Source organism: Oncorhynchus mykiss, chromosome 7 (genome assembly GCF_057628025.1).
Source record: "Oncorhynchus mykiss isolate SJ-2025 chromosome 7, ASM5762802v1, whole genome shotgun sequence".
NCBI lineage: Eukaryota > Metazoa > Chordata > Actinopteri > Salmoniformes > Salmonidae > Oncorhynchus > Oncorhynchus mykiss.
Genome location: NC_143028.1, coordinates 51,479,581 through 51,507,070, shown reverse-complemented (window position 1 = coordinate 51,507,070; position 27,490 = coordinate 51,479,581). Strand labels below are relative to the sequence as shown.

Below are 27,490 nucleotides of genomic sequence, written 5' to 3'. Positions count from 1 at the left end.
CAGCAACATCCTACCATGACAGTTTTCACAATCTACCCTTAATGGCACTTTTAGTTATCAAGCTTCTTTGTATCCATGTGACTAAAGCTGGTTCTCAAACTTTTAATACTGTGTCAGCCGTTAAAAGCATTTTACATTTTCCAGTGACCCATCGATAAACAAAACCAATGTTTCTGCCCACAATCCAAAAATCATTGGTGGGTCCTGACCCTCTATTTGGGAAACTGGAGAATTCCTCATGTAAAACTGAGTGTGTATTCATTTGGCCAGAGTCAGCCAAATGTGTGTGTGTGTGTGTGTGTGTGTGTGTGTGTGTGCCAGCTCCCAAGAATGTGTGTATTGTTTATCACATTCCTGGTGTGTGTAGAGAAACAGCCAGAGAAACCGAATCCCTAACACCAACCTTAACACAAGCCGCTGTCCACAGGCTGTCCCAGACAGAAAATTGGGAGGGTTAGTGTCCAAATAACACTCTGGGAGAGGAGAGAACAATGAGTTTGTTTCCTACACTGTGTGTTTCGTATGTGTGTAGTGTTGCGTGTGGTGTTGTGTGTGCGTGTGTGTGTGTGTGTGCGTGTGTGTGTGTGTGTGTGTGTGTGTGTGTGTGTGTGTGTGTGTGTGTGTGTGTGTGTGTGTGTGTGAAGTGTAGTGTGTTTTTCTCCTGGCATGAGACACAGTAGGCAGGCTCTTTTTAGTGTATTATCAATTCTATCTAAACCAAACGGGTGTCAGTGTTCAGCAAGCATAAAAACACAGTGGGGCATGCTGGCCTGTGTGTGTGGGTGAGTGTGTGTCTGTGCGTGTGTATGCGTGTGCATGTGTGTGTGTGAGTAGAGTTTGGAGAGAGCTAAGGGAGATAGAGAAAAAAGTGTGTGTTTTGTCCGGGCTCTGCAAACATAAACATGGTGGTGTGTTAGCCTGATTGCTAATGTGGCGCAGCTCCGCTAAGTGCCACCTGGCCACTGCCAAAATAAATAGTGTGCACGCGTGTACGTCACGTGTGTGTTTGTGTGTGTGCTTGAGTATGGGCATGCATATGTGTGCATGCATGTGTGTGCGTGGAGCTGCTAAGTGCCACCAGGCCGCTGCCAAAACAAACAGCTCTAATGAGAAGCAGCTCCTGGGGAAGAGAGGAGGCCAGGGCTGAAGCCTGGGGCTCGCCAGCCCAAACACACTGGCCCTGCTGTCTCCCACACAGGCTTAAAGAGAGGCCTGTTCACCCCCCACCTCCGCCTCTCCACCCCTCCAACCTATTCCACCCCACACCAGACAGCGCAGGAGTTAAAGTGTGAGAGGGATAGATGAGTGGGTGTAAGGAGCAAGGTTGATAAGGTTAGGGGTTGATATGGTATGGGTTAGGGGCATCACAATTTACAAACAGGTCTTGTATCAGGAAACCAGTGGAGTGTGTCCTATCCACAGGGACTGTGTGTGTGTGTGTGTGTGTGTGTGTGTGTGTGTGTGTGTGTGTGTGTGGAGATAAAACATTATAAAAGCCTGCTGTGTGCTCTGTGATCACCAGATGTTTGTGGGTGTCTTTGTCTGTGAGTAACATACATTATCATAAATATACAGGCAGTATAGCATACACAAGATGCATTAACCAAACACCAGAGGGGAGACCATGTAACATACAATATCATTTTAAAAAAAAAAACACACAGCCATGGTTGGGGGTGGGTGAGTGTGTGTTTGTGTGTGTACAGGGGAAGAGGAGACAGGAGATTAGGGTCTAAAGTCTCTCAGTCTCCAAGACAATCCAGCCTGCCTGCCTGGCTACCACTCCTATTTTAACAGAGACAGACAGAGAGAGAGGAAGAGAAAGAGAAAGAGAGAGAGAGGAAGAGAAAGAGAAAGAGAGAGAGAGAGAATAGGGGCGGAAGGAGGAGGAGAGATAGAAGAAAAAGAAACAGACAGACAGACACAGGGAATGAACAAAGGGGAGAGGTGTGAGAGATGGAGAAAGAGACAGAAAACAGAAGAACCTCCTCCTTAAGTCAGTCCAGATAAGAGTGACCCTTTAACTGAATGAGCCTCATACTGGCTGTGCTGAAAAGCTGCTCATGTAAATAGCTTCGACATCATGTGCCTGCTAAATATCCGGTCAGACATTGCCCTCCATTGCTCCCCACACAAACAGACTGACTGTTTGGTACAAGCATTGCCTGCTAAATGAACTACGCTTTCGCTAGTCCCATCAAACATTGTGCTTTATACAGTATATTGCGTGAACTCAAACACCTTAGTCTGGTTATCATATTATTAAAATTATTTTGAAATGTTAAAGAGTGACTGCCCCTAAAAACCAACTAATCCATTTGAAAATGGCATATGTGGTATCGATGTAAGTTCTGACATTTATTCTAGTTTAATAATTGTCAACAAAGTGTAAATAGGATAATTTTGGTCATAAAGTCAGTCTCCTCTAAAACAGAGCATGGAACTGCTGTCCATCACAAGGAGTAAATGAAGGTTGGGTTTGGATAACAATTATATCAACAAATCATGCCCTCTTTTGCCAAGCTCCACGTGCAAATCGGCCCTCTGCTCACGTTGCTTCCCTTCATTGAATGGGGCTTTCGCAGTCCCCAACCACCGGCGTTCAAAGGATCCCAGCCGTTTGAGACTGAAAAGCCCTACACAATGCATGCTTCCAGCAGGATGTACAGCCAGCAACTATGGTTTGTTTGCATGCGGAACAGGTGGTTTGAGTTCGTTGGTCCAGTGGTGCTGAGTATACCGGTAGCTAGACCATAGACCACTGGATGTGTGTCTGGTTATGTAAGAGATAATCAACGAGGGTCTATGTGTTCTCTGGAAAAAAAATGAATGGCTTGTAAGGTGTGTTCCACAACTCTCAAGCGGAGTGGAATTAACCTTCCACGGAGTTGCATCATTTTCCAGAGAACACATAGAGCCCCGAGTTGATTATCCCTTTTATACCATGGCTATAATTTCACACATTTACCACTAGAAATGTATTCAACATCTACTGAAGGAGCTAGCAAGTTTACAAGATAGTGACTGTAGTTGCCTTGGTAACTGAACAAACAGACTAGCTAGATTAGCTAACCAAACCAACAGTCCTGGCTTGCTATTATGAAAATTGATTTCAACAATGACAATAATGTTTTCAATTTGACTTTTGCTTTCAAAGCAGATCAAACATAGAACATGTAAGAATTAACTATAGCCATTGAATTCTACCATGCAAATATACAGATATATAAGGAAATAATGCACAGTTTAGAATGCCCTTCAAGCCAATCAGAAACAATTATTCAACAATGCAATGGTATAAATATATTTTGGTAATCATTATCACTATCATCACTAGTATAGCTGACGTTAACTAGCTATCTATCTACCTAACTAGCTAGCTAGCTAGCTGGCTAACATTAGCCTACCTCAATACAACTTGAATTTGGCTTGGAAAAACAATAACATTTCAAAAGAATGGCATGATGTCACCTTATTGACTTTAGATGCAGTTTAACTTTAGCAAGCTAACTAAGATTGAGGGGACCACCGTATTTTAGCTTTTTATGAAGTTTGTTAGTAACAGTAATGGCAACATTGCCATAACCTTAGAGTAAATTTGACGACATCATAATATGGCAAAAAAAATCCTTCTAATTATTTGTCTACTTTAGCAATGTCATCATATTTCCATGCCACTCTAAGTTAGTGTAATTTAGACGAAACAGTCACATTAGCCTATGAGGTGCAACCCATGTCTAGGGCACAAATAAATATTGGATTCAGCTAAGGTGGTACTAAATAACTAATGTCTGACTAGCAGCAACAAACTCAAACCAACCTGAATCTAATCCAATCTGGAGCCAGTCAGTCTACATCTCTAAAGCATAGAATTAGCTTCCAAACGAGATTACGTTATTTCTCGAGCTATGTTTATAATTGAGGCATGATGACAATCATTGACCCTGTTTTTCTGTTAGACAAAGTGCACAGTTGGGTGCCAGACTGATCCCCTGGTCATGAACGGATGTCGGAACCTACCAGAATGAGCAAAGGTGGTTATCATAACATGTCCAGCAATGTGATTGCAATGGTTTAACAACCCCCCCCCAAAAAAAAAAATGTTTAAAAAAAATAAAAAATAATTGAATTCACTGTTCACTATTTTCACAGCTTGTCAGGCAAGACCTCAGAATAAAAGTGTGTCATGTGACACAAATAGCCTTGTGACACTTCTTCCGTTGTTGCCAGTCTCCCTCGACTCACCATAATGAGGCCTCTGATAGTGACTTGAGTTACTGCCCTGAGAACACAGACGGCTTCATCAACAACGACAGGTAATGTGTGTTCTGTGAAATGTGAAAAGTTGTATTCAAAAATACCAGACTTCCCAGCCAAGCAGATACAACTAGTAGAGTCATTTTGGATGTGAAGTGCATTAGCAAAAAGCTTTGTCCTTTCTTCAGAGAAAAATGCAATTTACCATTTGGCTGTCTATTATATCACCCGGTCACAGCCCCCTCCCGGTCCACACCACCTCATACGATTGCCTGCTGAAGAGATATTCTGTTTGCAGCCGAACATACAGCATAGAGAAGTCCAGCAAGGGGGCCCTCATTAGCATCATGCAGACATGCCCTCGCTGTGAGCATTCATATGAATGGAAGAGTCAAATCAAATTGTATTCGTCACATGCTTCGTTAACAACAGGTGTGGACTAACAGTGAAATGTTTACTTACTGGCCCTTCTCAACAATATAGAGAGAAAGCAAATAGAGAAATAATAGAAAACAATAACACTTAATAATAAAAGTAATAATTTTACATTTTTGTCATTTAGCAGACTGTCTTATCCAGAGCAACTTAAAGGAGCAATTAAGGTTAAGTGCCTTGCTCAAGGGCACAGACCGATTTTTTTCACGTAGTCAGCTTGGGGGATTCTAACCAGCAACCTTTCGGTTACTGGCCCAGTGCTCTTAACCGATAAGCTACCTGTAATAAAACACAATGACAAACGATACCTTGGCTATATACACGGGGTACCAGTACCAAGTTGATGTGCAGGGGTACGGTGTAATTGAGGAAGATATGTACATATAACTAGGAATAAAGTGAAAGATAATAAACAGCAGCAGCTTATGTAATGACTCAAAAACGTTAGTGCAAAAAGGGCAAATGCAGATAGTTATATAGTTAACCAACTAGCTATCTGGACTAACTATTTAGCAGTCTTATGGCTTGGGGGTTGTTCAGGGTCCTGTTGGTTCCAGACTTGGTGCATTGGTACTGCTTACTGTGCGGTAGATTAGGGTGGCTGGTGTCTTTTACAATTTTAGGAGCTTTCTCTGACACCGCCTGGTATAGAGTTCCTGGATGGCAGGAAGCTCAGCCCCACTGTGGTACTGAGCCTCACACACTACTCTCCGTAGCGCCTTGCAGTCGGATGCCAAGCAGTTGCCATACTAAGTTGTGATGCAGCCAGTCAAGATGCTCTCAATGGTGCACTTTTTGAGGAATCTTTTCAGCGTCCTGAGGGGGAAGAGCAATTGTCGTGCCCTCTTCACGACTGTGTTGGTGTGTGTGGACCGTGATAGATACTTAGTGATGTGGACACCGAGGAACTTGAAGCTGTTGACCCACTCCATTACATTACTGTCAATGTGAATGGGGCCGTACTCGGCCCTCCGTTTCCTGTAGTCCACAATCTGCTCCTTTGCCTTGCTGACATTGGGGGAGAGATTATTGCCCTGGCACCCCACTGCCAGGTCTCTGACCTCCCCCTATAGGCTGTCTCGTCGTTGGTGATCAGACCTAACACGTCATGTCGTCTGCATTCGGATGTGCTGTAGCCTACCGTCACTACCTGAGGGCGGCCCGTCAGGAAGTCCAGGATTCAGTTGTAGAGGGAGGTGTTCAGTCCCAGGGTCTTTAGCTTAGTAATGAGCTTAGAGGGCACTATGGTGTTGAATGCTGAGCTGTATTCAATGAACAGCATTCTCACATAGGTGTTCCTCTTTTTAGGAAAGGGCAGTGTGGAGTTCAATAGAGATGGCATCATCTGTGGATCTGTTGGGGCGATATGCGAACTGGAGTGGGTCCAGGGTGTCTAGGATGATGGTGTTGATGTGAGTTATGACCAGCCTTTCAAAGCATTTCATGGCGATAGGTGTGAGTGTTACGGGGCGAAAGTCATTTATACAGGTTACCCTTGTATTCTTGGGTACAGGGACTATGGTGGTCTGCTTGAAACATGTAGGTATTACAGACTGGATCAGGGAAAGGTTGAACATGTCAGTGAAGACACTTGCCAGTTGGTCAGTGCATGCGCTGAGTATGCATCCTGGTAATCCATCTGGCCCCAGGGCCTTTTGAATGTTAACCTGTTTAAAGGTCCTTACTCACATCGGCTACGGAGAGCGTGATCACACACTCGTCCGGAAGAGCTGGTGAGCTCATGCATTGTTCAGTGCTGTTTTCCTCGAAGCGAGCATAGAAGGCATTTAGCTCTTCTGGTAGGCTCACGTCACTGGGCAGCTCACACCCGGCGAGTGTCAGAGCCGGTTTATTAGTATTCGGTCTTAGGCCTGTACTGATGCTTTGCCTGTTTGATGGTACATCGGAGTGCATAGCAGGATTTCTTATAAGTGTTCGGATTAGTGTCCCCCTCCTTGAAAGCAGCCGCTCTAGCATTTAGCTTAGTGCAGATGTTGGCTGTAATCTATGGTTTCTGGTTGAGATATGTATGCATGGTCACTGTGGGGACAACACCGTCGATGCACTTATTAATGAAGCCGGTGACTGCTGTGGTAAACTCCTCAAAGCCATTGGATGAATCCCGGAACATATCCCATTCTGTGCTATTGAAACAGTCCTGTAGCTTAGCATCCGCTTCATCTGATCACTTCCGTATTGAGCGTGTCACTGGTACTTCCTGTTTGAGTTTTTGCTTGAAAGTAGGAATCAGGAGGATAGAGTTATGGTCAGATTTGCCAAATGGAGGGCGAGGGAGAGCTTTGTATGTGTTTCTGTGTGTGGAGTAAAGGTGATTTAGAGTTTTATAGTTACACAGGTGACATGCTGGTAGAAATGATGTAAAATGGATTTCGGTTTCCCTGCGTTAATTAACCCCTAGAGTTGATGTCCGTGCCCCCACGGAAATCAAATTAGCATAATAAAGAAAGTCCTCGTCAAAATCCATCTGTTAAAGCCAGAGATTTCTGTTATTTTGAATGAGTTGCTTCTCCACATCTGCCAACTGCAACCTTCCCCATCTGTGATGGAAGGTGGCCGAGATACAGCAGATAACGTCTGTAGTGTCCAAACGGTTTGGCTTACGAACTAACCCCTCTGTGTCAAAAATAGTTTTAGACTAATTTGTAATAATATTTCAATATGAAGGAAGTATGGCTTAAAATGCATCAGAAAGGTATTGGGAAGTTCAGGAAAACATTAGGCAATGAATGAATGATCTTCTGTGTAGAAAAGATCATCATTGATAATGTTCTTCTTAAACCAGTCTGATTTACTGCCTGGTCCTGTCCACTCTGTTCTAAGGGGTTCTGAGGGAAACAGAAGACACATATGGGGTCAAAATATTTTGTAGCTTAAACCATTAAAAAGTTAGTCACAATTCTAGGAAGAAAACAGAAACCGCTCTGTTTATTACTCAGCTCCATTGAATGCAAGGCCAGATCCGCTGTGGTGGTGACATCTCTGAAGCCTTTCCATCTCCAACAGTATCAAGCAAGGATGTATCTTGGGCCCGGTGCTCTTGAACATGTTTTTCACTGCCGTCCTCATCCACGCTTCTAAGGACCTCAAAAAAGGAATCTACATCAGATACAGGGATGATGGTTCAATCTACAACCTGTGCAGGCTTTGAGCAAAAACCAAAATACAAGAACATCTTTAACGTGAGAACCTCTTCACCAAATACTGTGCCCTCCTCATGCACACAGGGGTAGACCTCCAGTCTTCGGCAGACTGCTTTGATAAAGCTTGCAAGAGTTTTGGTTTTACCATCAGCTTGGAAAAAACTGTAGTCCTCAGTCAACTATCACCCCTGTCCAACCCAGTGGCCCCAGCATCCACCTCAGTAGATCTGAGCTCCAGAATGTAGACCACTTCACATACAGTATCTGGGGAGCACCATCTCCAAGGACGGCGCACTCAAACAATAAATAATAAGCAGAATCCAGAAAGCAAGCCAGTCATTGGGAAGGCTGAGGAACAGGATACTTAACCATACACCCTCACTCTTTCCACAGAGATGAAAATCTATAATACTGTAGTGATCACAACCCTGCTGTATGGCTGTGAAACTTAAAGCCAACTTCATGTCAAGCAGCTGAAGATATTCCACACACAATCTCTAAGATCTATTATGGGTATCTGGTGGCAAGACAAGGTATCCAACCTGGGAGGTACTGCAGATAGCTAACAACACCAGCATTGAGGCGAAGATCATTAAGGCACAGCTCCGATAGACCAACCACACCATCAGGATGCCCCAACACCGTCTCCCAAGAAGGATCTTCTTTGGCGAGCTACAGCATGGGCACCGGAAGCCAACCCAAAAAGCGCTTCAAAGACAACCTTAAACACAATCTTAAGTCCTGCAATATCCAGCCCAACCAACTCACAGCCATCACCTCCTCCCGATCAACCTGGCACTCCAAAACCATTACAGCAGTAGACAACTGCCAGAACAGAAACAACTGTCTAGCTGCAGCCAGAGCAAAGCACCATTCCCACACGATCGGACCAACAACACTGCTGTCCTGGCTAAATTCTCAACCTTGCCCCATTTCCATCATGGCCACCTAATCATCCCCATCATTCCTAATTGTCTTATATCACTCCTCACCTCTCTACCTGATAGCTGATGTGTGGTGAGTGTTCTGGTACAAATGGTTGCTGTGCATCACCCAAGTGGGTGCTACACATTGGTGGTGGATGTGGTGAATTCCCCCCCCCCCTTACATCGCTTAGAGCATCTGGAAAGGCGCAATATCAATGTGATCAATTATCGATTTTATTTCCATCATGTGTATATTTTTGTAAATACAACCTCTCGATCCAGAATCATCTCTTGCATTGTAAATAAATACCATTCACCTACCAAATATCGAACCTGGCTCATCTGCAACATGACTGTGCTAGCCTACCTTACTGAGCTTAAGCTTAGGCATAAGCTAGGGGACGCCCACACAAGTTTTCAGACAACACAAGAGGTTGTTATCGCGCAAGCATCTCTGAACCACCTGTGGTAAGTTACATTAACATTAGTGTCTTTGAATGCTTGTACGTATGTTCACACTCCACCCTGGGTTTCCCATGAGCTGTATGTCCCTCTGTGGGCTTTAGCCAGGTGTTTACTGTCCTGGCTAGTGTTTATCAAATCTGATCATTACCCCTCATATCCACACTGACAGGGGTGTGTGTGTGTGTGTGTGTGTGTGTGTGTGTGTGTGTGTGTGTGTGTGTGTGTGTGTGTGTGTGTGTGTGTGTGTGTCTGTGTGTGTGTGTGTGTGTGTGTTTGTGTGTGAGAGAGAGAGAGAGAGAGAGAGAGAGTAAGAGAGTGAGAGAGTAATATACTGACAGTATATGGGAGAATGTGTGTGTGTGTGTGTGTGTGTGTGTGTGTGTGTGTGTGTGTGTGTGTGTGTGTGTGTGTGTGTGTGTGTGTGTGTGTGTGTGTGTGTGTGTGTGTGTGTGTGTGGCAATGCAGTCTAATATCCACCCTGACAGAGCTGGCAGAAGCGAGCTGACCCCGGCTCGTGAGGTCGTTCCTAACCCATTTCCTGCCGGCTGGTGCTGGACTGTTTGTGATGGCGACACATCTCGCTCTGTTCGCGGGGCAGGTGTGGAGAGGGAGCAACTCCGTGTCTATGTGCATGCATGAGAGAGAGAGAGGCTCAGTTAGAAAGTTATTTTAGGCACAGTCAACCCTGTAAGTTATTTTTAGGATTGATGGACTGAGTGTGTGTTGTGCTGAATGACAGCGTGTGTATGTATACCTACAGATTGCAAAGCAGGAAATGCAAACTTGTAGTGTATTTGAAGTTTGAAAATGTATAAACCTCTACAAAAATCTCCATGATATATAATCCACATAATAATTCACATTTCCTGTTACTGCAGGATTATTTTCCTGCTGTAGCAAAGTCACTCAAATTAAGATCCTACATCTGTATGTGCTTGCTTGTGTATGTGTGTGTTGGCATCAGAGCAGACTGGCAGGCTTGGGAGGCTGTGGTAAGGCAGTTTATGTGGATGGTGGAAGGTGGCTGTGTAGGTTGTGTGAAAGAGCCGTCAGAGTGACGCTTACCCTGAATTTGATATAGATCAACAAAGCTCCTAACAGAGTCACACCCCTATACCCTAGTCCTCCATACGTTTAATTTATCTACCCCTCCTCTGCTCCTCACCCCATAATACCCCTTCTCTACCTCGCCTCTCCACCTCCGTCCTCTATACATCTCTCCTCTTTCCACCTCATCTCACACTACCTCTTCTGTTTACCTCCTCTCTTTACCTCTCCTCTTTACCCTTCCTCCCTCTTCCTCTCTTTTCCTCTTTACTTACTCACTCCTCCACATTTCTACCAAAAGAATCCCACTGCGTGTGTGTGCGCTTGTGTATGTGTTTGGGATCAGTTGTTCCTTTCAGGATATTGTATTATTCCAGGGTGAGCACTCTCTTGAGTTTGGGGATCCAGGTAAACCATCGGAATGCCATCAGAATTCCATTGGACTTCCATGGGAATGCGGCGTGATAAATCTCACCGACACAGCCTTGCAAGAGGACACACATACCAACTTCTATAGGTTCGCTACAAAACACACATTTATGAAGAGACATGTGTTCTCAGAATATTCTCCCACAAGACTCAGTGTCTTGGTGTTATTCTGTTCTATACAGTAATGGATGTTCGTGTTGCCATGGTGACGAACATATACTGGGCCACCCCCGTGTGTGTGTAAGACAGGTGGGTCTGGGTGGTCTGTGGGGGTTTATATGTGAGTATGCCCTTCTCCGTGGTGACAGTAGACTCATGAACACATTGAATCTCCAGGGATAACAAAGGCTCGCAGCCTGAGACATACTCTCAGTCAAGCCACTCTCCGATTAAACACATATTTATGTGTACACACACATACACACACTCATCTCCTCCTCCTTCACAAAGATAAACACCTACAAAACAGCCCCCAAATTAAGTTATTGAATGATGCCACCTAGGTAAAGCTAAGTTCAGTAAGGCATTAAACAGCAATAAACAGCTTCAGGAAGAAGCTACAGTATCTGCTTGTTCACAGAATCTCTCCTATCCACATTCCTCACTTCACTGATCACACACTCATAAAAAATGTATAGTTGATGCTTAACTTTCACATGCATTTGGAAAGAAGAATATAATCTAATAGAGAAAACAAATATCCACATAGAGGCCTGCAGCTTTCTCCTCCTAATACTCACAGGCATCCACACCACAGATGTACAGAGCTGTGGATGAGGTGATCTGTGAACTGAGTTTTGTGAGTATACAAAACATTAGGAACATATGCTCTTTCCATGACATAGACCAGGGCTGCCCAACCCTCTTCCTGGAGATCTACCCTCTTTTTGGTTTTCAGTTCAACCCTCTTCCTGGAGATCTACAGTCCTGTTGGTTTTCAGTCCAACCCTAATTTATCACACCTGATTCTACTAAATTAGCTGCTCAACAAGACCTGAACTAGCTGAATCAGATATGATAAATTAGGGTTGGACCGAAAACCAACAGGACAGTAGATCTCCAGGAAGAGGGTTGGGCAGCCCTGACATAGACTGACCAGGATAATCCAGGTAAAAGCTATGATCTCTTATTGATGTCACCTGTTAAATCCACTTCAATCCGTGTAGATGAAGGGGAGGAGACAGGTTAAATAATTATTTTTAAGCCTTGAAACAATTGAAACTGCAACGCTGCTGGGTTTTCCCCCACTCAAAAGTTTCACTTGTGTATCAAGAATGGTCTACCACCCATTCTTCCACCAGAAATTCCATCATTTGGTGTTTGGTTGATAGTGGTGGAAAATGACGTCTCAGTATTGGGTTGGGTTGAGATACGGGGATTGATACAGCCATGGTATATGCCTTACATTGTTTTCATGCTCGTCAAACCATTCAGTGACCACTTGTGCCCTGTGGCTGAGGGCATTCTCATCCTATAGGTGCGTAGCCAAAATGTTGGCCTGCCCAGCATTTTTATACATGATCCTAAGCATAATGGGACGTTAACTGCTTAATTAACTTGGGAACCACACGTGTGGAAGCACCTGCTTTCAATATATTTTGTATCTCTCATTTACTCAAGTCTTGCCATTATTTTGGCAGCTACTGTATGTATGTATGTACATCATGTGACATCCACTTTCACCCAAATAAACTAAGGTAACCTACACAATTTGATATGTTCAATACTGTAAATTACTGTTTTATCAGTGGGGCAAGAGCGACATCTTTTGGTCGATTATTAGTCATCTGTATAGACTTTTGTCCTCTGGTATAAACTGCAACAGCAAATTAGATTTATGTGATTAAAAACTGGATACGTTAAGTTTATTCTAATGTGAATAAATAAAACTAAATACCGACGTTATTTTGCCGTTAGCTGTTATTTCCATTCAAGTTATCTCAGGTAGGAACCAACGTTGGTACGTGTTATGACTGAACCATTCCGGGGTTATTTTCTGGTTACACACAGTTTCCTTCCAAACAGCTGTTTTACACCTCAGTGTTTGAACAGGCGACTGTTGTTGTATGCACTTTCTGTGTTGACAATCTGAGCTCTTATTGAACGTGAGTGTTTTTAATATCAGATACCTTTCAAATAAACGTAATTTGATTGTCTGTGTTTATGTTTTTGTGCTAAAGCTGTGGCTAGCTAGCTGGCGAGTTTAAGTGCTCTCTGACTAACGTTAGAAGTGGAATGCTAGCTACAGTAGCAAATTTAGCTAGGTTAGGTAGCAAATATGGCAGCTTACCGTGTTTGTTTGTGGACACAGTAGTATGAACTGTTGATCGCACTGTCCATTAGTTATTTGTGCAAATGTTCACGTGATTACTTTGATTATGCTTTCAATCTTACTTCAGGTCGAGTCGTTGTGCTGTGGTGGCTGTCAGTCAGTAACCATGGAGCCCACTTGTCGCAAAGACAAAGTGAAGTTGAACTCCACCCCTACTCGCGGCGACAGGGCCAAGCAGAAATCCGCCCAGCAGGAACTGAAACAACGACAACGGGCAGAGGTAAAGTCACAACAATGGCTTGCTTGGGTGGCAGTTTCTTTCAAACCAGCTAACTGACAAAAGTTGGTTAAATGGTCAGTCTTTTCCCACGTATGTCAAACATGTCATTCGACAGTACACAGGCTATAACTGGCTGCAATTCCATGGATGGTTGCATTAGTTCAAACTGCTCAAGATTTTGCAGAGAGGTCAAATGACATGTTTCAGTGATAAGGATAACCTACAGTAGTTACCCTACATTAAACTTTTGACCCTGCTTTATGATGCCACTGCTAGTTGGCTGATCTTCATTGTTGTGTGTATTTTAGATCTACGCCCTGAATAAGGTGATGACAGAGCTGGAGCAGCAGCAGTTTGAGGCCTTCTGTAAGCAGATGCAGTCCCAGGGAGAGTGACTGACAACCTCCCAATGGCAGCCCAGGACCATAAACCCTAACCTTCAGCAGCCCTGACCCACAGTTCAACTACAGTCTCAACCAGTAAAACAAGAGTATTTCTTACATATCGTACAGACACTTTGAACTGTGAAGATTGCTGAGCGATTAACTGAGGGGTAATTTATTTTACGTTTTTTAAACAACAAATTGACCTACTTGGGTTCAATTATTTGAATTCCATTATTTTGTTTTATGTGCACATTGCACAGTTTCTCTAGAGATAAATCAGATCCTGTTTGAACTGTGCAATGTAGTAGGGAGTTGTAGTTTCCAACAGACCAATATTCTACTTAGTTTTGCGCTTAAAACAATTAACTACAATGACCATAATCCATTGCGCATTTACTTGTACGGTCTTTCTTTTACGCCTGCTACAAAAGCGGCAGAAGAATGCACAATCATGAGGGGGATATAGAGAGCAGTTGTTACTTCGAGGTATCTCTACCTGAAAATAAATGATCTATTCTAAGTGATTGATAGTTGGTATTCAGCAGTCATAAAAGTCTGCCTTATTTACTTTGAAGAACTACAAAATATAGATTTTGTCAAAGCATATGCAGCAGCTCTATAGAGATGAGCTGTTGACTTGGAATGAAATAAGTCATAAAACAAATGTAATATACACAACTGAAATGTGAATAAATGGTTAATAAGTGATAAGCATCAATGAGCAGTTACTATCATCATGGGATTTTGATTCATTGTTTTATTCTGTATTACAGCATTCAACCCAAATAATCAAAACCGAAATCCAAAACCTTTAATTTTTTAAATAATCAAACCGAACCCAAAACAACCTCAAAGCACTAATCGTTTAGCACTAACTGTGAATCATTTGCTGAGGGATATTTCCATCCTGGTCCTGTTATGCAGTGGTCGCCATAGACATGATGATAATCATGTGGATCACTGGTGGTGTGCTCTCTTATTGCCTCTCCTGTCCTCACACGCTGAAACGGTTGTGTTTTCTGGTATGTGCAATGTTGTCACGGCGCCAGTCAAAACAGTTTTAGTGCATGGAGTGTAAGGACAATAACACGCAGACAGACTCAAACACTCTGGGGATACAGCCATTGGTTATCAACATGCTCCATAAGTTGTCATAAGTGGACATGCGTTGCATTGTGAATGTAACAAGACAAGATTATTGGCATATTCTAAACTCAGCAAAAAAAAAAAAATGTCCTCTCTGTCAACTGTGCTTATTTTCAGCAAACTTACCATGTTTAAATATTTGTATGAACATAACAAGATTCAACAACTGAGACACAAACTGAACAAGTTCCACAGACATGTGACTAACAGAAATGGAAAAATGTGTCCCCGAACAAAGGAGGGGGGGATCAAAATAATTTAAAAAAACTAACAGTCAATATCTGGTGTGGCCACCAGCTGCATTAAGTACTGCAGTGCATCTCATCCTCATGGACTGCACCAGATTTGCCAGTTCTTGCTGTGAGATGTTACCCCACGCTTCCACCAAGGCATGGACATTTCTGGGTGGAATGGACCTAGCCGTCACCCTCTGATCCAACAGGTCCCAGACATGCTCAATGGGATTGAGATCCGGGCTCTTTGCTGGCCATGGCAGAACACTGACATTCCTGGTTTGCAGGAAATCATGCACAGAACGAGCAGTATGGCTTGTGGCATTGTCATGCTGGAGGGTCATGTCAGGATGAGCCTGCAGGAAGGGTACCACATAAGGGAGGAGGATGTCTTCCCTAAAACGCACAGCGTTGCGATTGCCTGTAATGACAACAGACTCAGTCCCATGATGCTGTGACACACCACCCCAGACCACGACGGACCCTCCACCTCCAAATCGATCCCGCTCCAGAGTACAGGCCTCGGTGTAACGCTCATTCCTTCGACGATAAACGCGAACCCGACCACCTGGTGAGACAAAACCACAACTCGTCAGTGAAGAGCACTTTTTTCCAGTCCTGTCTGGTCCAGCGACGGTGGGTTTGTGCCCATAGGTGACGTTGTTGCCGGTGATGTCTGGTGAGGACCTGCCTTACAACAGGCCTACAAGCCCTCAATCAAGACTCTCAACCTATTGCAGACAGTCTGAGCACTGATGGCGGGATTGTGCATTCCTGGTGTAACTCAGGCAGTTGTTGCCATCCTGTACCTGTCCCACAGGTGTGATGTTTGGATGTACCGATCCTGTGCAGGTGATGTTACACGTGGTCTGAAACTGCGAGGACGATCAGCTGTCCGTACTGTCTTGGGTGTCTCACAGTATGGACATTGCAATTTATCGCCCTGGCCACATCTGCAGTCCTCATGCCTCCTTGCAGCATGCCTGGGCATCTTTATTTTGGTCTTTGTCAGAGTCCGTAGAAAGGCCTCTTTAGTGTCCTAAGTTTTCATAACTGTGACCTTAATTGCCTACCGTCTGTAAGCTGTTAGTGTCTTCACGACTGTTCATTAATTGTTTATGGTTCATTGAACAAGCAAAGGGAAACCGTTTTTAAACCCTTTACAATGAAGATCTGTGAAGTTATTTCCAAATTATCTTTGAAGACAGGGTCCTGAAAAAGGGACGTTTCTTTTTTTTGCTGAGTTTATATACAGAGAAGGACTGTGTAATGAAGAGGTGTTCAGTCCCAGAGGGTCACATGGGATGGCCAGGCTTATTTGCGCCCCTACAGGACTAGAAATGCCCACCCGTTGGTGTAATCTATTCATAAATATGGATGTTATGGATCTGAGGTGCTACCACTTTTCCACTCCAAGCCAAAGTTTAACATCACCCTTCTCCCCATATTGCCTAAAAGACAAATCATGACCAAGATTCAAAGATTTAATGTTCATCTTTTGTGGAGTCCTAAAGTGAATGTCCACAGTGCAAATTATAATATTCTTCCATCTAACTCTCATAATCTACAGTATGTCAATATTAATGGTGCTTATGGTTACTGCTTGGTTTTAAACACACATTTTTAGACTAGCCTATTGTTTGTGTACTAGGGCTGTACAGCAATCTGTATAAAACAGGCTAATGTCACTGATACAGTTCTGTCAATTACTGTATTCTAGTTTAAGCTGTCCACTTCCACACTGTTATAGTGACAATCTTAACTGTAGGCCTACCACCTTTTATTGTTCTGTTGGTTCATGTTTGATACACTCGTTCTGTTTTTAAAGCATGGTTTTAATAAATCTTATGGTGATTTGAAAATGTGCTATGGGTGTTTGATTCCAACCAATTTAGATATATCTAGTTATATCTACACAACTAACACTCAATGTGTTTAATAAGACTTAGACTTGTCTGAGACTGAAACGATACCTGCCCCAAGAAGTGAGCAAAACAGAACTGCTATTGACAGCCAGCAATGTGCATGATCATATCAAAAACACCCATCCCCTGTCTTTCCTACAGTTGAAGTTTTCATAGGTTAGAGTCAAACTCATTGTCCAACCACTCCACAAATTTCTTGTTAATAAACTATAGTTTTGGCAAGTCGGTTAGGACATCTACTTTGCATGACACAAGTCATTTTTACAACAATTGTTTACAGACAGTGCGTTAAGTGAAATAATCTGCATCACAATTCCAGTTGGTCAGAAATTTACATACACTGACTGTGCCTTTAAACAGTTTGGAAAATTCCAGAAAATGCCAGGGTTTAGAAGCTTCCGATAGGCTAATTGACATTTGAGTCAATTAGAGGTGTACCTGTGGATGTTGTTCAAGGCTCACCTTCAAACTCAGTTCCTCTTTGCTTGACATCATGGGAAAATCTAAATAAATAAGCCAAAACCTCATTGTAGACCACAAGTCTGGTTCATCCTTGGGAGCAATTTCCAAATGCCTGAAGGTACCACATTCATCTGTACAAACAATAATATGCAAGTATACACACCGTGGGACCACGCAGCCGTCATACTGCTCAGGAAGGAGAAGCGTTACACCAGCTCTGTCAGGAGGAATGGGCCAGAATTCAACCAACTTATTGTGGGAAACTTGTGGAAGGCTACTTGAAACATTTGACCCAAGTTAAAGAATTTAAAGGCAATGCTACCAAATACAAATTGAGTGTATGTAAACTTCTGACCCACTGGGAATGTGATGAAAGAAATAAAAGCTGAAATAAAACTATTATTCTGACATTTCACATTCTTAATATAAAGTGTTGATCCTAACTGACCTAAAACAGGGAATTTGTACTAGGATTAATGTCAGGAATTGTGAAACTGAGTTTAGATGTATCTCTCCTCTCTCCTGCTATAGATGCGCATGATCTCACTCCATACAGACAGCGGTCTCTGGGGTGGGTCAGACCTGGGTGTTATGAGAATAAGCTTTCTTTCTCTGTAGTGTCTGCCAGTGGCATCAGTTATCACCCCTTTCTCTATAACCCCTCATCACTCCTATGCCCCTTCATGATGACAGCTTTACATTGCTCTAGAAATGCCTCTTCTCCCATAATGACTCCATCATGTCACGCAAACACATACATGTAGAGACAGAGATGCACGCATACATACCAATGTGTTCCACAGACAGATTCTGTGCGAGCGTGTTGATCCTGAAAGGAGAGATCAGATTGCAAAACTCCTCTTACAATGGAAGTACATCTTATGGCAAATTAAGACATGCTATGACGGCTTTATGATTTACCTACATGGATATTAAGTTGAAAATGTAATACAGGAACAGACTAGGCAAATCCTTGATTGATTGACTTTATTTGACTCATTTGCATTGTGAATAACCTGAAAAGTGAACCTGGTTAGTGTGATTTTGATACAGTTCGGATCAAAAAATAATGCATATGTTACAATTCTAATCTGAGGTGTTACAGCCATTCTAATCATTGGTTACAACCTCTGTATGTATGATCAGTGATCACTCTGCAATGAGCCCTTACACACCACTTAACCTAGAAAAGAAACCACCAGAACAAACCATCTGTCTATAGGTAGCAGTTAGTAGACCCTCACTCAATCTCATTTAGTGTTAGTCATTTATAACTCATTCATAACTGTTTATAAAGCTACACTGGGAGAATATTTCATCTGTATACTATAATGGTTTCCACAGTGTTATTGAGCACTAAGGGTCCAAGCTTGCAGGTCTTGCTCATGCCATACGTTTCTGAAGCAGCTATTGAGTGGATACTACTGTATTTACTGCTATGTAAGGATGGTGCACAGGGCATTGCTGGTCCTCTAAAATCCTCCTTTTTGTCCTCAATTTCCCTCTCTCCTCCTTTCCATACCTGCCACCCTCTGCCCCTCTCAGGTCTCTACAATAACAGAGCTCCCAGTGACTCGAACGCCAAACCAGCCGTCCCAGTACTTGGTGTCCTGTCCTCCATGTTCAAACGAGATGAAGCGCAGGCCAGGACCGTAATCATTGAAAGTGTGGTTCACCTGGAAATAAGACAAACATTTGAAATGGATGTGACGAGAAGTGATCATATTATGCTATTTTGAGCTTTCCCACGATACCTGTTTCCAGGAGCAGTCATCACAATCTGGGTCCAGGGTGACTGATTCTGGTTTAAATTCCTGAAGAATTTCCTCATTCTCATCCAACAGACACACTGTCAACTGGTAGGTGCACCCACAGTCTGTCCTCCCACTGTACCTACATATACACACACACATTTCTTGCTGGTGTTAGCTGAACTGAAACGGCTGTCCTAAACGATATGTGGATGTCTGTTTGCATTATGTCTCACCAGTCTGCCACACTCACAGCTGGCTTGGCAGCGAGGTCATCAGGAGCGTAGCCCTCTGCCACTAGGTCAACCACCTGCCTCTTCAGACACAGCCTAACACACAGAGAGACACACCCCACAATGGTTTTAAAAGCGCTGATTGGTGTAAGGGAGTTTCCACCATATTTCCTGCACTACTCCAATCCTTTTTTATCCATGAACGATTGCACACATCAGAGAGGAGGATATTGAATTGGACAGCAGTCTATACACAGGCCCCATTTTGTGACCATGTTCAGTTACTCACTCAAAGGAGGTGCTGAAGTATTTGGTCACTCCATCATCACCGAAGTTGTAGCCACAGTCTCCCGGCATCTCTTCCACCTGCCATTGGCTTCCGCCATTCTCTGTCAGCTCCCAGAATTCCATCTGCTCTGGGAGGAAAGTGTTGAGTCACTCTCTGCCGACACCATCTCAACAGTCAAATGAGAGTCACTCCTCTGAAAGCACTATGGAGAATGCCTATTGGAAATGTGCTTTCATCTATCCCTACAGACAGGCAGATGTGTTCTTATACCTTCCCCAGCTGGGTTCTTCAGTAGATTCCTGGCCATGACTGGAGTTGGTGGGGTGGCTGTGGAGGCAGTGTCTGCATGACAGGGAAATACACACACACACACTTATTTGTTATTCTTATACATATATTTTTTAACTGCATTGGTTAGGGGCTCGTAAGTAAGCATTTCACTGTAAGGTCTACACCTGTTGTATTCGGCGCATGTGACTAATAAAATTTAATATGATACAGTTTTTTTGTGTTCTGTTCACCCCTAATGTCCATTTTGTTTTGTGGATTGGGCAAGGGGTTCGATGTAGAGGGAAATGAGGAGTGGGGATAGTAGGCAACCTTGTCTTGCTCTCCTTTCTATGTTTATTTGATAGTTGTCCATTTACTTCCACTTTAGCATGAGATTTGCAGTCTAGAGTTAGGATGATTCTACTTGATTCGTTAAAACCACATTTTGGCATAAAGAAGTCCCAGTTTAGAGTCATGCTTTTTCCACATTGAGGCTTACTAGAGATATATTGTCTATGTCTATAGTAATTATGATATGGAAGGTTCTTATTATATTGAGTTTGTCTATTTTGTATGAAGCCAGTTTGATTTAGGTTGACAGGTAAAAGGTACTAGGTCTCAGCCGTATCATTTAGGGTCAATATTGAAGACAAAGGTTGGTCTAGACCAGGGATGTGAACCTGGCATCCCCCCTTTTGTAGACTTAAGGACCAATTGTTTTGGAACTCAGTTTGGTTCTCAACTTACTGTTGAGAGTTAGAATAATAGAATATACAAGGTGCAATTTTGAAATGTGGTTGTACATCAGCAGTCACTCAATTAGCCCAGGTCAGCAGAACATTTTTAGATACTCTAGCGGCCAGCTAACCTATCAATCTAAACTTGATGTAAGCATGGTCGAATTACTGCAGTGGGTTGGGCCCATTGATCATCAGTTATCACATTAAAAACGGCAAACATTTGCCTCCAGCCTATGGGAAAATGTGTGGAATTGCAGCAAATATTTTGACACAATTCCTGGGGTCCACAAAAAAATAAAACAAACATGACAAGTAACAAAACACTGATAGTCACATTTAAAATACAAACAGTACAAAATAATACAATCAACACAACTAAAACAATGTGTATGTGTGTGTTTGTCTCCTCACAGTCTCCGCCGTTCCATGAGATGTTGTTTAATACGTTTTTTAAAGGTAATTTTACTGTGCGTTGCCGTGACTTAGTTTTGGACTTGGGGACGGTGATGAGACCCTGATGGCATGTCTTGTGGGAAATGTATGTGTGTTTGAGCTGAATGTTATTTGATTATGCAGACAACAGTAATATTTCTCATAAAACTAGAAGAGATGCAGTTAATCTCATCAGCCCTCAACTTAGAAAGACTGGCATGCATGTTTTTGATGTTCGTTCTGTAGGGCTCCTTAAGTGGTGCAGCGGTATAAGGCACTGCATCTCAGTGCAAGAGGCGTCATTAAAGCCCCTGGTTTGATTCCTGGCTGAATCACATCTGGCCTTGATTGGGTGTCCCATAGGGCGGCGCACAATTGGCCCAGCGTCGTCCAGGTCTAGCCGGGGCAGGCCGTCATTGTTAATAAGAATTTACAATGCTGCTCTGGTTTCTAGATCTCGCTTTGCTGCACTTGAACATATTACCGGACATAAATCAAGACGGGACAAGACCAGGACAACTAGTAGAGTTGATTTGTGTCAAAAACTCAGAACATCTTTTTATAAAGAGGGGTGAATTGTATGTGGATATATTGAAGCAACATCTCAAGACATCAGTCAGGAAGTTAAAGTTTGGTCACAAATGGGTCTTCCAAATGGACAATGACCCCAAGCATACTTGCTAGCAGGGTTGTGGCAAAATGGCTTAAGGACAACAACGTCAAGGTATTGGTGTGGCCATCAGAAAGCCATGACCTCAATTCTATAGAACATTTTTGGGCAGAACTGAAAAAGCGTGTGCGAGCAAGGAGGCCTACAAACCTGACTCAGTTACATCAGCTCTGTCAGGAGGAATGGGCCAAAATTCACCCAACTTATTGTGGGAAGCTTGTGGAAGGCTACCCGAAACGTTTGACCCAAGTTAAACAATTCAAAGGCAATGCAACCAAATACTAATTGAGTGTATGTGAACTTCTGACCCACTGGGAATGTGATGAAAGAAATAAAAGCTGAAATAAATAATTATCTTTACTATTATTCTGACAATTCACATTCTTAAAATAAAGTGGTGATACTAACTGACCTAAGACAGGGAATTTTTACGAGGATTAAATGTAAGGAATTGTGAAAAACTGAGTTTAAATGTATTTGGCTATGGTGTACTGTATCTCTCCATATCTTCACAACAATTTTGTCATTATGCGAGTCGTCCAGCTATGTTGTTATCGCTCATGAGTGTGCAGATCAGCATTAGGGGTAAGGTAATAGTACTGTTTCCTCTCTCTCACATACAAACCTCTACAGTGAATGTATGCCACTTCTTTGCGGATGCCCCTGGCACAGAGCACAGAGCGAGCGGTTGCCTGGGTACCCAGCACTGGGCAACTTTTATGTTGGGATCAGTTTGTGCATAGTCCTTTGAATAGATGGCTTTGAGTTAGGCCCTGGGAGATCTCACTGGATAGATATTCTCACAGGAAAACACTGTGCAGCCATTCTTCTACAAGTATGGTACACTGCACATTCTATGTAGTGAATAGATTGTGGGTGTATGGGGAAGGGAATGGGATGTAGGAGTTGGACATATGGTTGAGGAGTAAAGTGGGGACAGTAATGTATAATACCATGGCTTTACACAACTAGAGTACATCTCAAAGTGGTGTCCTTTCCTCATGTTCCATTGCAGATGAGATGAAACCACTTTAGACTACTGAGGCGCACCCTGAGTACCAGTGACACGGTACTGTATGTAAAGACTCAGATGCCCATTGAGATGCAGAGCAAAATACATAGTACCACGCCCCAAACTCATCCACCCTACCCACCTACTGAAAATGCCTATGCAGCACCCCTTCCCCTCTCCCAGATAAATAATAATTATACTGTACACTGGCCTCCTATACTATCTTACATCCTTTGTTTTATCTCCCTGTCTAGATCATGAAAAATGTGGAGTATCTCAATACGATGTGCAAGTGATGTCATCCTACTTTCAGGTCCCCTAATCTTTCGAATGGGCTTGACAATTCTATCATCAGATTCATGAACAGTCATTTAAAATATATGAATGTTTGTGAATTAATTTACTTCTCAGATGCCTTTTATTACGTGTTTGTGCTGAAGACCACTGTGATATGTTTTTGCCCATTGAATACCACTCAAAAAGCCTACAAAGGATACTTCCAAGAAAACATGTCACTTTATTATCGTATAGTCTAAAGTGGCTTCCTCTCCTCCTTTCATTTGCACTGACTACCTGCACTGGTCTGAAAACACAGGCAAGCTGACATCAAGCATTTGTTTTCATGTGTACAGTTCTCACAATAATAGAGGTGAAAAACAGGAGAGCAGCACACCACTTAGACCAGGGATCATCATTTTTTCTTGAGCAGATGGTCGGGGGCCGGGAACATAATTACAAATAATTTGTAGACTGCTAAAAGCCCAAATGGATATAATGTTTTACTGAAACATAATCATTTCAAACCTTGCATACGATAAAGTGTCTCTATTATGCATGGGAATACTTGGGAACAGATTTCTTAAAATCACTGATTTCCTGGTGTTTTTACAGTCTTTTGTGCCCAACAGTGAAAATTCCACAAGTAAATTGATGCTGTGTGACACCCTCAGCCCTGCTTTGAGTGCTTAGAAAAAGTTATTTATAAATCCCAATCCAGCATTATCAGTGCTCCATTCCGGTTTTTCAAAATTTACCGGTCCATTGCATCCAGTCAGCCCCAGAAATGCTCACTTAATACTCTGTCTGCTGACAGGGTATTAAGCACTGTAACAGTAATCCAAATGCAATCTATACGTACAGTATATACACAGGATGAATTTACACAGGATATATCTACTGCTGTACATATCATTCTTAGTATATTCGAGTGAGCCATGTCAAGAATCTAGTATATAAATTAATATGCGGATTGTATACACAGTGTAATTAAAATGCAGTCAATGTACATTAGCAGAAATATTAGAATGAGCTATGTTGAGAATACAGTAATAAAGTGATAGCATAACCGTGATAAACACGGGACCCTGCATTGAAATGGAAGGTAATGGAGATGGGCACTGCATAGATTTTCAATTGGTCAGAATGACAACCAACCATGATACAGTACGTCAGGGCAGATCCGCAGCCAAAGATCACCTCAGGCCAAAATAAAAAAATTGTAATTTACCCAAACTGGCAAAAAAAAACAAAAAAAAACTGTCTATGAGCAAACTCAAATGGTCTTTTCGATAGATAAGAATAACAGTCTGCAGGAATCTGATCTCTACGTAATGCTGTCTTGCTTTTACTTCGTCACAGCTACAAGCAGAAACTACTGACTCATCTACTATACTGAGAATGGACATCCAGTCTCAGATACAAACAGACAGCAATTATCAACATTCTCTATGATAGCACACTCTGCCTCGTTGAAAAACACAACCGAAGAGACTGTACCTTTTAATCACAGGCAGAAAACGAAAGATCAGTCTTCCACCACTCCCTCTCCCTATTTTTTCTCTCTCTTTGTTTAGCTGCTGCTTCTAGATCTCTCGGACACTCGAGCTCCACTGCAGGGTAGCACCGCCCTGCCTGTGTGGGTTATATAGTGAACACACACACTGCTCCTAGTGACTGTTATTCAGAATACACACACAAACTGTGCGAGAGAGAGGTTCAAACCTGGGCCCCGTGTCAGAAAGCAGGTTTAACAAACTCTGAGTTTAAACCTGAACTATGGGTTGACGAACTCTGAGCTGTCAAACTCTTGAGATTTCGGTTTCAAGACAGGTGACAACAGTTAGTTCAATCAACTCTGGGTAAAGTTAACCCTGAGTAAAGCACTTGCATGAGGAGATAAAACGCCCTCATCAATGGAACGCAGATAACATGATTCATCATGGCAACAGGAGAAAAAAAGGCTTCAACCTGTGAATGCGTTTGCAGAATGTGAGTATATATTTAAGAAAAAAAACAATACAGTAGCAGCAGCAAAAGAACGTGAGCTGTTGTGGCAGAAAATTGCTGACCGAGTCAATGCGTGAGTATTAATTGAAAAAAAGGAAAAGTTTTATCTCGAGTGTTCCACTTATTCAACATTTATGTGTGTTTGTGTGTGTGTGTGTGTGTAAAACGTACATGGCAGCAACTGAAGATGAAATATAAAAATATACTTCAAACAAGTAAGGTATAATTTCTTGTAATGAAATTGTGATGTTGTTTAGCCTACCCTACCTAATTAAACAGCATGCAGTGGCTACATTCAACATGTGATATATTTAAGTAGTTAGTGGAATTTTCTAAGCAAAAACAAAATACATTTTTCAGCCATCCCAACACTGCCAGTATTTAATATTGTAGAGCAATGCTGGAAATTACAATGAGGAAGAGGGTCCATTCACCTCCACAGCACAATTTACGTCAGTAAGATTGTAAGAACTGTTGTTCAGCATTGGCCCATGACCTACAATGAAACTACGTAGACCTGGTACTGTGAAATTCATTTTTTTTGTGTTCCTATAGCTCCCTGTGAAACAGCTGTACAATGTGTACTTAGAGAAACAAATTGACAAATGTAATTTCGAAGCAAAATATAACTGCTGGAACATCAGTCAAAAGGTGGTGAGGTGCCCACAGGTGGATGATTTTACTTGTTTGAACAACATAAAATAAAAAAAAACTACTGTACTGCATTTGTACTTGCAGGACATAAACAAGACTTCGTAAAAAGAAAGGCATATTGTCTTTATTTGACACTGGGGAGGTGATGGGTCAATCAGAAATGATGGAAGCATATTGTGTCTTTGACTGCTCTCCCATCTCGTGGGTCAGCGGGGTGGTCAGGATTGTTCACTGGTTGAGTAGGACATTGTTCTCCTCTAATTGTGGCAATGTTGTGGAGAATCACACATGCCACAATAATGTCACATGCCCTTTCTGGGGTGACCCTGACCCTATGAAAGCACTGGAACCGGGCCTTGAGTATCCCAATGGTCATCTCTACCCTGGCTCGTATCCTGCAGTGAGCCAAGTTATAACGTTGCTGCTGGCAGGGCTCAGAATCAGGGTAAGGGGTCAGCAAATAGGGCTGGCAGGGGTAACTAACCGAGCAGGACGCTCCTATGATAATATGAGGATACAGTTTACATTTTCAGTTGCAATAGGAGGAAACAAAATATTGTTTATAATAGGATATAGCTATAAATATATATAAACTTACCACGGGCAAAGCTAGCGCTCAGTGTACACACACAAAAAATTCACGAGTCATGCACAGACCCAGGCCACTTTGCTTCCACGTTGCTGATGATGTGGGCTGCATCATATATGATCTTCCCCATGCAGATATAACCGATGTGAAATGGTTAGAGGTTAGAGGCGCTAATAGCGTTTCAATAGGTGACGTCACTCGCGCTGAGACCTTGAAGTAGGTGTTCCCCTTGCTTTTGTGGAGCGATGGGTAACGATGCTTCGTGGGAGGCAGTTGTTGATGTGTGAGGAAGGTCTCAGGTTCGAGCCCGCTTTGGGGCTTATACAGAACAGTAATTACTTCACATCACATCTAGTGCAGTTCTTTCATTTGGAATGCTACTGTTTAGGCCTACCTGCACATTAATGCTGTAGGAATATGAGTGTCTACACCTGGAAACTCTAAAATATATCAAATTCCACATAATTGCAGGTCTAAGCAATCTCATGCTTCATACTAAATAAATCAATTATTGCTTAGACCTGCAATTATGTGGAATTTTTCTTTGCTGGGTCTGTGACAAGGAGACACCACAAAAGTGTTTCAGTGTAAGAGTCACATTTCTGACAGCCCGACAGACAGTTGCCTTGGAAATATGCCCAGCGTCAATGATGTTATATAGAAAACTCATTTTGGCAAAAAAACGAAGTGCAACACAAAGAATTTGTTCCGAACTGAGAGCATGTCCACGATGTGTCATATGAACGATATGAGAACATTGTTCAGATGAATGATCGATTGTGCAGAAAAACAGAAACGCTCAAACATCATCAGGGAATTATAAAACATCCAAGCCGGGTCTGATCACCTCCCGACGGAGATTTTTGCTGAGTTTTTGTGCAATATCAACTGGCTCTTCAAGAAAAGGACACGCCATGTCTGACATCTCCTGCAGGCTTCAGCTAAAGAGGAGGAGAAACTCAGCCAGGGTTAGTTGAAGAAAAACCTGCCAGCGAGCAGGTTTTCTTCACGGAGTATGTTGTCATGGTTACTGAACTGGCTTTGTGAAACCGAAAACTCAGTTTCCTTCAACTCTGAGTTAACTAACTCTTGAGTTTTCACTAAACCTGCTTTCTGAAACGGCCCTGTTGATGTGCCCTT

General features: G+C 42.6%; 2 protein-coding genes and 1 long non-coding RNA gene across 5 annotated transcripts in view; 1 reads left to right on the top strand and 2 right to left on the bottom strand.

Annotated features, from left to right (window-relative positions):
* The window catches only part of LOC149982582 (uncharacterized), a 53,294-nt gene extending 40,125 nt beyond the window's left edge, over window positions 1–13,169 (bottom strand). Inside the window, exon 1 of the long non-coding RNA XR_016497309.1 lies at window positions 13,011–13,169. This is a non-coding gene — a long non-coding RNA (uncharacterized LOC149982582). The remainder of the gene's footprint in view (window positions 1–13,010) is intronic.
* svbp (small vasohibin binding protein) lies at window positions 4,211–16,899 on the top strand. 3 transcript variants are annotated; one of them, XM_090241286.1, is made up of 3 exons: window positions 4,211–4,316; window positions 13,120–13,272; window positions 13,581–16,899. In XM_090241286.1, the coding sequence occupies exons 2-3, from the start codon at window positions 13,159–13,161 to the stop codon at window positions 13,665–13,667; spliced, it is 201 nt and encodes a 66-aa protein (XP_090097412.1). In that variant the 5' UTR covers window positions 4,211–4,316; window positions 13,120–13,158; the 3' UTR covers window positions 13,668–16,899. The 3 variants fall into 3 exon arrangements, with proteins under 3 accessions (XP_090097412.1, XP_036839495.1, XP_021465497.1); XM_036983600.2 differs by lacking the exon at window positions 4,211–4,316 and adding an exon at window positions 11,789–11,829; XM_021609822.3 differs by lacking the exon at window positions 4,211–4,316 and adding an exon at window positions 12,696–12,825.
* A 1,497-nt stretch (window positions 16,900–18,396) lies between these two features.
* fbxo2 (F-box protein 2) lies at window positions 18,397–24,776 on the bottom strand. The gene is made up of 6 exons (XM_021609821.3): window positions 24,598–24,776; window positions 19,968–20,039; window positions 19,698–19,824; window positions 19,412–19,504; window positions 19,179–19,317; window positions 18,397–19,100 (listed from the first exon to the last, which is right to left on the bottom strand). Exons 2-6 carry the CDS (start codon window positions 20,002–20,004, stop codon window positions 18,966–18,968), a joined length of 531 nt encoding a protein of 176 aa, XP_021465496.1. The 5' UTR covers window positions 20,005–20,039; window positions 24,598–24,776; the 3' UTR covers window positions 18,397–18,965.
* Window positions 24,777–27,490: the final 2,714 nt, after the last annotated feature.

Bases quoted from the DNA above. Each gene is read 5' to 3' on its own strand.
- svbp (XM_090241286.1), top strand. From the start codon at position 13,159: ATGGAGCCCACTTGTCGCAAAGACAAAGTGAAGTTGAACTCCACCCCT. The intron at 13,273-13,580 runs GTAAAGTCACAA...TGTGTATTTTAG, and splicing joins AACAACGACAACGGGCAGAG to ATCTACGCCCTGAATAAGGT.
- fbxo2 (XM_021609821.3), bottom strand. From the start codon at position 20,004: ATGGCCAGGAATCTACTGAAGAACCCAGCTGGGGAAG. The intron at 19,505-19,697 runs GTGAGTAACTGA...TCTGTGTGTTAG, and splicing joins TACTTCAGCACCTCCTTTGA to GCTGTGTCTGAAGAGGCAGG. The intron at 19,318-19,411 runs GTGAGACATAAT...GTGTATATGTAG, and splicing joins GCTGTGAGTGTGGCAGACTG to GTACAGTGGGAGGACAGACT.